The sequence below is a fragment of the Guillardia theta genome, assembly GCF_000315625.1.
Source record: "Guillardia theta CCMP2712 unplaced genomic scaffold GUITHscaffold_2, whole genome shotgun sequence".
Lineage (NCBI taxonomy): Eukaryota > Cryptophyceae > Pyrenomonadales > Geminigeraceae > Guillardia > Guillardia theta.
This window is the reverse complement of record NW_005434672.1, coordinates 788,760-799,908: the sequence shown is the minus strand read 5'-3', so window position 1 is coordinate 799,908 and position 11,149 is coordinate 788,760. Positions and strand designations below refer to the sequence as shown.

The window sequence follows — 11,149 nt, the reverse complement described above, 5'->3', positions numbered from 1 at the left end:
TCCTCCTCCTCCTCCTCCTCCTCCTCCTCCTCCTCCTCCTCCTCCTCCTCCTTTGCCCCCTCCTCTCCTCCTCCCCCTCCCCCCCTCGCGTCTCCCTCCTCTCCTCCTCCCCTCCCTCTCTCCCCGTCCTCCTTCATCTCACCACTGAGTCGTGCTCCAGCGTGTGACACAGCTCGATGTGCATCTTGCTCGTGGCATTCGGATTGTGCACAACCTGCTCAGCCACGTCATCAACCAGCTCACACGGACATCACGAGAGCTGCCAGTACATTCCAGTCGTCGAGCTGACGGCCTTTGGAGTCCACCGCCTTGGATGGATCTGATGTTTGAGCAGCTCCTACAACAGTTCTGGTTACTGGAAGGAACTTAAGGTCAACAGCGTTTCAAGGTACCAGGAAGCTGTCCGTTGTTTGCAGCTACCTGCGCACCTAGAATGCCAAGGTGTGGTACTGCTTGTCCCAGGCTTGCCAAGGTCGGCAGAGCAGTTGAATGTATAGCAGGTTCTTGTTTCACAATTCCTGACGACACAACGTTCGGGACTTCTTTGCGCGGTTGAACTACATTTCCAGAGGCTTCAATCTGACGTCGGAGCCATGCTATTTCTTCTTCATACTGTCATTTTGTGTAAGACCATGTGGATCAAGTGCAACGGAAGAATCACCTGTCGTTTGATCGATTGATGCTTAGAATCGAAATCTTGAATGATTTGCTGCATCTGATTCATTTCTTCCTTTTGTGCTTGCACTGGAAAGGACAAGATTACACGAACCACACACGCTCAACAAGACTCACGGATCCTCTGGAATTCATCACGCTGGTTCTTAAGCAAACTTGTCTCTTGCGACAGCTGTTCGAATTCAGTTTTGATCTTTTCCAGCACATCGGGGATCCTGGTCTGGTTGTTGGTGACTGCAGTCCGAGCTCCGCCAGATAAGTACATCTTCAAGACAACAGCGCTGTAATGCACGAACTAATCGAGCAATTCTGTTCCCTGCTCGCAAATTCGTAGAGACGGTCAGGGCCAACTCAGCTCAATCCTGCACGAAGACAGACCGTTTAGACAACAATGTTGAGTAGAATCTCGGCACGAATCAATGAGCATCAATTCTCCTGATGGTCTCTCAATGGTATTTCTAGCCTCTGAGCTAACTGGAGCTATTCTAATGCAGGGGGCCTCTCAGAAATGCTCTGGACCGAAAATCATTCACATTTCCAGACTTGTCGAAAGACATTCATATGATACGATCTCAAGGGATTTCCAACGTGACTCCAGAGAAAAGATCCCAACCATGACTATTACTGCTGCTACTGCTGCTACTACTACTCATGGAGCCAGACAGCATCGTTTTTCCTAATCGTCTATGTCCCCCTCTCAATTGGTTCCTCAAGTTTGCAAGCCTCGACCTGCTGCGTCTATATGTTGTCGTCTATGCTTGCAATTTCTTCGATCGTGGTTTCTGTTCCTTACCACATAATCCTTTCACCTCCTCCTCCACCATCCAGCGTCTCTCCATTATTCGGCTATCACCCTATCCCTTAGTTTACATTCTCGTCTATCCTTTGCTTCTTTCTGCTTCATGTTCTCATCGCGCTCTCCCTCTCTTCCTCCTCTCTCGGTCGTCTTCCTCCTCCATCTCCCTCCTCGCCTTCCCCTCCCTCCCCCTCTGTCGCCCACTCCGCATTTCCCGCTCCGTCGCCATGTGCCTCTTTCCCTTCCATCACCCCTACCCACCCCCTTTCACCCCATCCACCCACCTCACAAACTTCCCGAGAGGCAACCAGTACTACCCCTACTACACCACCCTACCCTGGTCCTGCCTGTACACCTGACCTGGGAAGGGTGGACACGGGGTGGGGGGTCCATTGTGGGGTGGAAGGAAGAATGGACCTTTGTAACGGTTCTCAACTGTTGACGACACCAGTAACGGTTCAACGTTCATAACGGTCATACTGAGGGGATGAGGGGCTAGGAAGTTGCCAGCAATGGACTCGTTCGGCGACACGTACAGTAAGTGAAGACACCATGAAGGGAGGGGAGGAGAAGGAAAGAGAGGAGAGGAGAGGAGAGGAGATCATAGGAGAGAAGAGCATAGGAGAGAAGAGGATATGAGAGGTCGTATGAAGAGGAGAGGAGAGGAGAGGAGTTGCAGGTGAGGAAATATAGACAGAGACAGAGACAGAGACAGAGACAGAGACAGAGACAGAGACAGAGACAGAGACAGAGACAGAGACAGAGACAGAGATAGAGACAGAGACGGAGACGGAGACGGAGACGGAGACGGAGACGGAGGAAACGACGGAGGCAGAGACGCAGAGCGAGAGAGCGGGAGAAGGGATGAAGGGAGGGAGAACAAGAGAGAGACTGAAGGTTTGAGGGAGATGGGCGGTAAGTAGATAGAGGGAGGGAGGGAGGCGGTAGATAGGGAGCCAGGCTGTTAGGACGTTAGGAATGAGCGACGAAGCGGAAAAGACAATTGAGGGAAGGGAGGGAGTTGGGACGGGGAGGGGCGTGAGAGGGTAGGGAGGGGAGTCACCTAAACTGACTTTGTCGCCGAAGAGATTGGAATCGGGCTCACCGGGATGGGGCTCTTGTTCACGATGCTGGGGGTATTGCTATTCTTCGACGGGGGCCTCCTCGCCGTTGGAAATGTAAAGTTGTGAGAAATCAACCATGTTACTGACGACACGTTAGCTGTTATTTCTAGCCGGCACATCTTTGATTCTTGGGTTTTCTCGTATGAAACACTTGTAAGATCAACTTTTTGCAGAGCAATGCAGTGCAAAACTCAGACTTTGACTTGTTCATAAGGTTTCTCAAGAAGGAGAAGCTAAGGGGAACCGTTCTCTTCTTTCTCGGCCTTCTCCTTGTCATTTTCAAATGGTAGCTTTTCATTCATGCATCCACTCCTTACATGCAAACAGGCCCAAGATAGGCTTCTTCATGGAGGCTTTTGGATTCATGAATCTCTTTGGAAATTTCATCCCGCATGTCATCATAGTTGCCCGACACACCCCGTTTGTGAAAAATATCTTCGAGCTTCCGGGTATCAAGCAGGTGTTGCCATTCTTGATCCCGTCAATCTGTTTGGATGACTCGCGACAGGCTGCGGACTATCTACAAAAGGGATCGAGCTCTTCAAAACAAGCTAATGCAGCAGTGTGAAATAAAGCATCGATCATCAAGTAACGATACTAATCTTTTCATTGCTACACTGCTGCCTTGTTTAGCAAATATTTTAACGCACTCTTGTCCATTTTGATGCAAGAATTCCACTAGGGTCGCTGTGAGATCCAACCATAGTCAAACAGGTTTGTTGAAGAGAGAAAGCAGCTCACATCAAAGTTAATGTCCTTCCTGATGAAATCATCAAGAACATCTTCACACTGCCATCACGTTAGCCTCATCGTGACGATCAATGTGCAAGAGCCTACATTTTCAAAAGCTTCTCTGAAATCCTGCACAGTGGAAAGTTAGTTCAAGTCGAGCTAGGGAGAATGTGAATCACTCGATCGTTCAAAACTTGCTCTTTCTTCTGCTGGTACATTTCCTCCCGTTTTGCTTGTTTCTCAGCTCGCCTAGCAACAAGATTAGCGTTCTGGCTTGTTTCAATCGAACGAACCGGGCTTCTCTCATGCTTTTCTTTTCTTGTTGTTCTTTCTTTCTTTCTTCCGCCAGGGATATTCGTTGCTGCTCTACCTTTGCTCTTGTCCTACTACAGAGTTAACCAACTTTAGGGTGTTGAAGCACAGCAACCTTTCCCTGTTCCGATCGAGTCGCTTGCTTTTCCGTCGGAGTCCTATCTCTATGAACCTCTTGGCATCCACGTGCTTTGGTGGACGAACCTTGATTCCGGCATTCCTCAGCATCTCATCAACTTTCGCCTTGTCTCTCGTCGATCGACTTGCATTCTGGCCCGCAAGTGTGCTACTCATCTGAGACGATGGTTGGGTTTCGTTCACGTCTACGCGCTTTACAGCAAGTATCCACTCTGTCGTTCGGGGAATCCTTTGCTGCTTTCCATTTTCCAGGGCAACCTTCACTCAAAGAATCAGGTCTCGAACGGTTGTGTTCGATACATACCAGCACATCATCCTGTCCAACGTTAGAAATATTGCACATCCTCGCACTCTTGCTCTTCAACCCTCCATTCACTTTGACGTAGCAAAGCACCTTGCTTCCGGGACAGAGGCAACTGATCGCCGCAAGGAGCGCCTCGTGTTTCCGCAACTCAAGCTCTTGCTCCCGCATTTCTCTCTTTCTCCTCCTGTAAGCTCGATTTTTCTTGCGCCGCAGAGCAGCTCTAGAACGAGCAGCTGGCTCGTCGGTTTCATCACTCATAGGATCATGGCGGAAACCTGCCATGGTGCTAGCAGACTGTCCACGATTCCGAGTCCGCTGACCACCTCGAAGGACATTTCTCACGCAAACTCTCAAGGGGCACGAGGCTCCAGGAAGCTTCTCAGCAAGATCCGCTGATCTTCCTCCTCTCATCGCCTCCTCCTGCGAGCTGACGGCCACCAACACCATCGCAAGCCCCAGCAGCTTGCGGCATGACATGCGACTCGTCACCCCGGGCCCACCGGGCCGCCCGGCACTACTTTTGTTGACTCAGTCACTGAGTTATCGGCGTGGCCTCCGCCGGTTGAGAGTTGACTGATGACACTGTCGCACAGGCGAGACTCGAAGCCTGAGAAACTTAGACAGCACAGAGAACCACCATGACCCTAATCCTGCCTGGCACCGTGGCACTGCCGCACAGTGCTGTCCCCCAAACTTGAAACTACCCGGCGACCGTCATCGGACCTTCTTCAAATCTTGAAAGTTACTCAAAGTTAAGCCCGGTGACCAGTGTACGGTCTGATGTTCACACTGGCAACTCCGGGCCGGGCCCCGGGCCCGGCCGCCGGCGCCCGGCGGGGCGGGCCCGGTCCGAGGATGAGGCGTACACCTGAGAGCTGACCTAAGCTTACGGACACGGACGCTTCTCGCCGCCCCTCTCCCTCCCTCCCTCCCTCCCTCCCTCCCCCGCCCCTCTTCTCCCCCCCTTTCCGTCCTCCTCTTTTCGCCTCCCTTCTCTCTCCTCCTCCCTCCTCCCTCCTCCATCTCCCTCACGCCATCTTCTTTTGTCCTAGCCTCTTTATCTCCTTCTTGTCGCACTCCACAAGTTTTCAGTTTTCCTCAGCATCGCAAACTGCCCAGCAAGACTTGCAATGTTGAACACCTCCATTGCGAAAGTTCTGCTCCTCCTGGCATGGACTACATGCCTCACTCTCGCCCTGCCTCGTCCAGGCAGGGGCGCAGACGATGGTCTGGACAAGGCTGGTATTGTGCACAAAGTTACCGAGGTGTCAACGTGGATCTCAAATCAGATCTCAGGGAGCTTTGCGGTGCTCAATGACTTCTTTCATTGCACGCAGAGCAGCGATGGCAGAGCTTGTTCCCAGAAAGACTCTGAGAGATGCCTCGCGCACACTGCGAGCAAGTGCACCAGCCTCCTCGGCAAGCTACGAGGCTTCCCTCTCGGGGCAGCTGCCATGCTCGTCCTGTTCAGCCTCTTTGTGTGGTTGCTCATCCACCCTATCCAGGTGATGGAGTGGTTTTGGATCCAATCCCAGCTCTTCTCGATCCAACTCAAGTACATCGGGGCCCCTCTTTCAGTACAGTACCAGGTTTTCCTGCTATTGTGGTTGGAGAAGTCGAGAAGGCTCGAAATGCTGCAGATTTCCAAGGCGAATGGAACGATATGGTCGCCGAGGAGTGAGAAACTTCCTCATGTTGACAACCTTGCTGCCAAGAAGAAGAACAAGAAGTCTATGAAAGGAAAGATGGGCCCCGAACCGATCATGAAGGACGTCGTACTGATCGGAGGAGGGCACGCGCACGCTTATGTCTTGAAGAGCTTCGGCATGGATCCGATGCCAGGCGTGCAAGTGACGTTGATAACGAGGGACGTGGAGACTCCCTACTCTGGAATGATTCCCGGGCACGTGGCAGGTTTCTACACCAAGGAAGAGTGTCACATCGATTTGATCAAACTTGGGAACTTCGCGAAGGCAAGAATAATCCACGGTGAAGCGTACGGGATTGATCCGGAAAAGAAAATCATCAGGATCAAGGGAAGGCCAGACATTCCTTATGATGTTCTGTCCATCAACATCGGGTCAGCTCCGAAACTCGGGGACTCGGCCAACCAGATCCAAGACTCTCACGTGACGCCCGTCAAGCCCATCGACGGGTTCAGTGCAAGGTGGGATTATATCGTGTCGAGGGCGAAAGCTCTAGGGGATGCGAAGGAGGGCATCCGGCTGGCTGTTGTTGGAGGTGGAGCTGGAGGTGTGGAGCTTGCACTGAGCATGCAGTCTCGACTTCGACGGGAATTCAGCAAGTTGGGTGCAGACCCAAATCTTGTTGACGTCACTCTCGTATCCCGAAATGATGTTGTGATGCCTTCTCACAGCAAGATGGTACAGAATATCTTCATGAAACTGATGAAGGAAAGAAGCATCAATCTTGTGCTTGGCAAAGAAGCGGTTGAAGTAAAGAACAAGACAATCATCTGTAACGACGGCACTCAAGTTGTCTTCGACGAGTGCGTGTGGTGCACACAAGCAGGAGCTCAGTCCTGGCTCAAGGAGACTGGATTGAAGCTGGATAAAGATGGCTTCATTGAAATTCAGGAGACTCTTGAGTCAGTGAACACCAAAGATGTTTTCTCTGTTGGCGACATCTCTACCATGGTAAATCATCCCCGTCCCAAGGCAGGAGTGTTTGCTGTCCGTGGTGGCCCTCCTTTGACTCGGAATATTCGGAACAGAATTCTTGGAAAGCCTCTTGAGAAGTGGATTCCTCAGAAGGACTTTCTCGGGATCATTGGCACTGGAGAACCATCCCAGTGTGTGGCTTCCAGAGGCACTTTGGGTATCGAGGGAGCATGGTTGTGGGAGCTCAAAGACTGGATCGATCGGACCTGGATGACAGGATACAGTTCTCGCTTGCCTCTCATGGAGATGGAAGAGGACCCTCCCTCGCAGGTTGCCGTTGCCGCTGGTCCAGAAGCTCTGGCTGCGCTCGCCCATGCATCGATGCGGTGCGGAGGCTGTGGAGCCAAAGTAGGAGCAACAGTCCTCTCCAAAGTTATGAACAGAATCCGAAAGGAATTTCCGTTTCCCAACAACGATGTTGTTGTGGGTCTGGACGCTCCCGATGACTGCGCCATCGTCAAGCAAGATCCTCAAGGACGTGCGCAAGTTCACACGGTCGACTTCTTCCGCTCCTTCATCAAAGACCCCTTCCTGTTCGGCAAGATTGCCGCGAACCATGCTTTGAGCGACTGCCATGCCATGTGTGCAGAGCCAAGGACCGCGCTTGCCATCGCTGTCGTCCCATTTGGGATTGAGGCGAAGGTCGAGGAGACTCTGTACCAGATGATGGCGGGAGCATGCACAGTCTTGGCAGAGAGCAACTGTGTGCTAGTGGGAGGGCATACCTGTGAAGGTTCGGAGCTCGCATTGGGGTTCTCGATTAACGGGCTTGTTCAATGGCCAAATGGTGCTCTCACCAAGAACGGCATGAAGGATGGAGACGTTCTCGTCCTTACCAAACCGATCGGCACTGGCACTTTGTTTGCGGCCGACATGCGCAGTCGATCTAAGGGCGTGTGGATCGCCGAGGCCCTCAAGAGCATGTGCCTGTCCAACAAGGCCGGAGCAGACATCCTCAAGGCGCATGGAGCAACCTCCTGCACTGACGTGACCGGGTTCGGTCTGCTTGGCCACCTGTGGGAGATGACGAAAGCTTCCAGCTCCAACGTGGAGCTGGACCTCAGCTCGATCCCCCTGCTGCCTGGTGCCATCGACTGTGTCAAGAACGGGATCTTTTCATCCTTGCAACCCGCAAACGTGCGATTGAAGCGGTCGATCGAGAACGAGGCGGAGGCGCTGAAGCATGAGGCATACCCTCTCATCTTCGACCCGCAGACATCGGGCGGCCTCCTAGCTACCGTACCGGCAGCCAAGGTATGAGGAGAGCGTGGTGAGGAGAGGAACTAACGTTTTCCAAGGCTGAGCGCTGCATTCAAGCACTCCGAGGAAGCGGTTACGCTTCGAGTGCTGTGGTAAGACTCAACCTGACTGTCTCTCTTTTGCTTGACATCCCTTGGCTCAGATCGGCCGAGTGCTCAGCGCTGGCACCTCAGCTGGTTCGATCAGATGTGTTCCGTGAGCACTTTCACCTCGACATGAGATCTTAACACAAGAGAATGCAAAGAATAAGCATGACACAGACAAAGTCCTGTATTATACCATTCTACACGCGCTCTCCTTCATATTCAGCGTTCTCTCCGCGTCCAAAGCTATTCCGAAACACATTGCTAACTCTGCTCTGGCTTCGTCGCAGAAGACTTTCTTTCTCTGCCGTGTCAGTATAGTACAGAATCCATATGCCGCTGGCAATACAAGCAGCTTCCAAGAGCACCCCAACAATATACAAGAGAATATCATGCCATGCCGCCCAAGTCGCGCCGAAGAGCAACGAGAACAGAGGGAAGAAGTTCAACAACTGGATACAAAATTAGATGGTAACATACAAAAATGAGACGGAGGAAAGGTCACAGAGAAAAGGGGAAGTGGACGAAGAAAAAGAGGAAAGACGAAGGGACAAGCCTGTAAAATACTTACAAGCAGTACAATGCACAACGCAATGAATATTTCGACTCCACGCTTCCATTGAAATGCTATCGAAATTCCGAGAAAAACGGTTGCCAGGATGGATATCGGTAGCACGACAAAGCAAACATAATAAAAATCTTCTCCATAAATATTTAGCAATACAGCCAAAAGTTGTAGAACTCCAAGGATAATCAGCCAAGTACGAGCTTGCATGTTTCACTTCGCAGTCAGTAACAAGATGCGCGAACTTTCGCGAACCAGGGATCTGCGAGATTGGCAAGTCAGAGAGATTGGAACAAAATCTTCCCAACAAGGGCATGGGAACGGACGACTGTATGAACAGGCACGCATCCGCATCAGAGGGAGAAACGAGAGAAAGTGACAGGGAAGGAGCGCAAACAAGAGTGGTGATGGCGGGAGAGGAGGGGCGAAATTGAAGCGAATAGAAGACGAAGAATGGATGTTTCTAGGATACCAACCATGCAATCAACATGGACTGGGAGAAGAGACCAACAGCAGAGGAGGAGAGGAGGAGAGGAGGAGAGGAGGAGAGGAGGAGGAGAGGAGGAGAGGAGACCAGCCCATAAGAGGATAGAGAGAAGACAGAACAGAAAGGCTACGAGACGGGAGAGGAGGACATCTGGAAGAGGAGAGGGGGAACACTCGGATGTGCCGCATGCTATACGGAAAGATCATTTCAAGCGCGTCATGTGCTCACCAAACTCTTGCCTCCATTGCGCGGCTTTTCGTCGTATCCGTTACGAAACGGTTATTTGGCTCACGGCTCAGTCAAGGAAATATGGGGATGAGGGTCCACAGGCTCGCGGGGCGCAATGCGAGAGAGTGGGGGGGAGGGTTGAATGAACCGATGATATGCATCCGCGTCTTGCCGGGTGGTTGCTGGTTATGCAGACGATCGTACTAGCTTTGCATTCATCTTCAGCTCCAGCTCTTCATGCTGAGCTCAAGCAGGAGCTGGCTCCACCCCTGCCAGAATTGGCACTCAGAAACTCGTCGATGCCAGCGGCAATGGTGAGGAGCAAGGGAAGGAGGACAAGGAGTCATGTCAATCAGACTCAGGTGCACTTCAAAAAATGCATTCACCCTGAAGGATGCTCACGCAGTGCAAGCTTTGGTTATTCCACTTCATACAAAAGGTTGTTCTGCTCATTGCACCGGTCGAACCACCACCATGACAAGAAACACGTTGTTTGCCAACATGCTGCTTGTCAGCGACAAGGAACGTATTGGGATGGTCGAAACGAAAGCAGCTCTAGGTACTGTAGGGCGCATAAAAGATCAGACGATGTGAGAATCTCGTCTTCCAAATGCGCTTTTCCGGATTGCTCGGAGAAAGCGACGCATGGCTTCAGCAACTTCACGTCGAGGTTCACCTCTCCCATGTGGTGCAAGAACCACTCGGACGAGAGCCAACACGTGGACCTCAGGCGGAGGGTTTGCCAGGCCGAGGAGTGTGAGAGGACAGCGACGCACGGCGACCCTGTGCAGCGCAGGATGATTCATTGCTCCATGCACAAGACAGCAAAGGATGTAGACTTGAGGCACAAGAAATGTCAGTATCTTGAAGGAAACTGCTACCGGCAGCCCAGCTACGGAGACCCAGAGGAGAAGATTGCTCGCTTCTGCTCAAGACATCGAAGCCCGTGGCATGTCGATGTGCGAAATTTGCTTTTCCGACGAAGTGTCCAGAACAAAGCCGTTAATATACTTGGAGGGATTGTGGGCGACTTCGGGGACCAAGTGTATCCAGAGACCGTACAGCTATCTAGTCATCATTGAGCAGACTCTAGTTTCTTCATTTCTCGCAATCATGTGCGGATGGTCTGGTTCAATTTGTTCTGATTTTTACACACTTATTTTTCAGATAATACAAGTCCCTGTTCTTTGAGCTCCTTCGAGAATCTGCAAGAAGAATTTAAAACCTCGTCGTGCAGAGGAAGGGAGTCAAGGCTAACAAGAAGTCCAAGCTCACCTTTCGTACTCAGATTCATACAGCTCCTTCATCTTCTGCTTTCTCCTCACCAAAAGCTCGTGGGCTGCTCCCTCCTGCTCCTCGAGTATGCTGTTGCCAGTTGCAAGTCACAACACGATCCAATGGAGCTATATTCAGCAGACAGCCCAACTACCTTTGTCTTTCTCTGCTCCCATGATTCGCTCGCGACAACGTCTTGATGGACTGAGTCTCATGCCATTTCGCCGTCGCACTGAGGAATGGAAGCGTGAGGAGGATGTGCATGGAACAGACTTTGTCACCTCATTCTCAGTGTTTGCCTTGCGTCTTGATCTGCCTGTTGAAACATATCTGCCATCCTAGCGGATCGGGCCACATTTGCTCCAACCACACGCGACATGGCAGAGCAAGTGAAATTTCTGCTTCATCGTCGTCAAGGACTCGCCTCCTCCTCCTCCTCCTCCTCCTCCTCCTCCTCCTCCTCGTTTGTAGCAGCAGCAGTAGCAGCAG

General features: G+C 51.7%; 6 protein-coding genes across 6 annotated transcripts in view; 3 read left to right on the top strand and 3 right to left on the bottom strand.

The window, feature by feature from the left end:
* GUITHDRAFT_99589 (hypothetical protein) overlaps positions 1 to 940 on the bottom strand; it is a gene marked incomplete at both ends in the record, with an annotated part of 2,058 nt that extends 1,118 nt beyond the window's left edge. The window contains 5 exons of the mRNA XM_005841863.1: positions 143 to 214; positions 270 to 355; positions 429 to 612; positions 662 to 744; positions 793 to 940. Of these exons, the coding sequence (XP_005841920.1) occupies positions 143 to 214; positions 270 to 355; positions 429 to 612; positions 662 to 744; positions 793 to 940 (573 nt within the window). The remainder of the gene's footprint in view (positions 1 to 142; positions 215 to 269; positions 356 to 428; positions 613 to 661; positions 745 to 792) is intronic.
* A 1,043-nt stretch (positions 941 to 1,983) lies between these two features.
* GUITHDRAFT_131914 (hypothetical protein) lies at positions 1,984 to 3,150 on the top strand (the record flags this gene model as incomplete). The annotated part of the gene is made up of 7 exons (XM_005841862.1): positions 1,984 to 2,008; positions 2,165 to 2,386; positions 2,558 to 2,649; positions 2,693 to 2,748; positions 2,810 to 2,881; positions 2,923 to 3,044; positions 3,104 to 3,150. 7 exons carry the CDS (start codon positions 1,984 to 1,986, stop codon positions 3,148 to 3,150), a joined length of 636 nt encoding a protein of 211 aa, XP_005841919.1.
* A 240-nt stretch (positions 3,151 to 3,390) lies between these two features.
* Positions 3,391 to 4,558, bottom strand: GUITHDRAFT_99588 (hypothetical protein; the record flags this gene model as incomplete). Its single annotated transcript, XM_005841861.1, has 5 exons — positions 3,391 to 3,456; positions 3,507 to 3,576; positions 3,621 to 3,710; positions 3,755 to 4,035; positions 4,082 to 4,558. 5 exons carry the CDS (start codon positions 4,556 to 4,558, stop codon positions 3,391 to 3,393), a joined length of 984 nt encoding a protein of 327 aa, XP_005841918.1.
* A 1,256-nt stretch (positions 4,559 to 5,814) lies between these two features.
* On the top strand, positions 5,815 to 8,249 carry GUITHDRAFT_63180 (hypothetical protein; the record flags this gene model as incomplete). The annotated part of the gene is made up of 2 exons (XM_005841860.1): positions 5,815 to 8,016; positions 8,061 to 8,249. The coding sequence occupies 2 exons, from the start codon at positions 5,815 to 5,817 to the stop codon at positions 8,247 to 8,249; spliced, it is 2,391 nt and encodes a 796-aa protein (XP_005841917.1).
* A 1,498-nt stretch (positions 8,250 to 9,747) lies between these two features.
* Positions 9,748 to 10,353, top strand: GUITHDRAFT_44796 (hypothetical protein; the record flags this gene model as incomplete). Its single annotated transcript, XM_005841859.1, has 1 exon — positions 9,748 to 10,353. A coding segment is annotated over one exon (606 nt), but the record flags the coding sequence as incomplete, so codon positions are not given.
* Positions 10,354 to 10,517: 164 nt separating this feature from the next.
* GUITHDRAFT_149909 (hypothetical protein) lies at positions 10,518 to 11,060 on the bottom strand. The gene is made up of 4 exons (XM_005841858.1): positions 10,942 to 11,060; positions 10,815 to 10,892; positions 10,661 to 10,750; positions 10,518 to 10,590 (listed from the first exon to the last, which is right to left on the bottom strand). The coding sequence occupies exons 1-4, from the start codon at positions 11,037 to 11,039 to the stop codon at positions 10,542 to 10,544; spliced, it is 315 nt and encodes a 104-aa protein (XP_005841915.1). The 5' UTR covers positions 11,040 to 11,060; the 3' UTR covers positions 10,518 to 10,541.
* Positions 11,061 to 11,149: the final 89 nt, after the last annotated feature.

Coding starts and splice junctions, on each gene's coding strand:
- GUITHDRAFT_149909 (XM_005841858.1), bottom strand. CDS start 11,039: ATGTCGCGTGTGGTTGGAGCAAATGTGGCCCGATCCGCTAGGATGGCA. Junction 10,893..10,941: donor AGGCAAACACTGAGAATGAG/GTGACAAAGTCT, acceptor TCCATTCCTCAG/TGCGACGGCGAAATGGCATG. Junction 10,591..10,660: donor TATGAATCTGAGTACGAAAG/GTGAGCTTGGAC, acceptor TTCTTCTTGCAG/ATTCTCGAAGGAGCTCAAAG.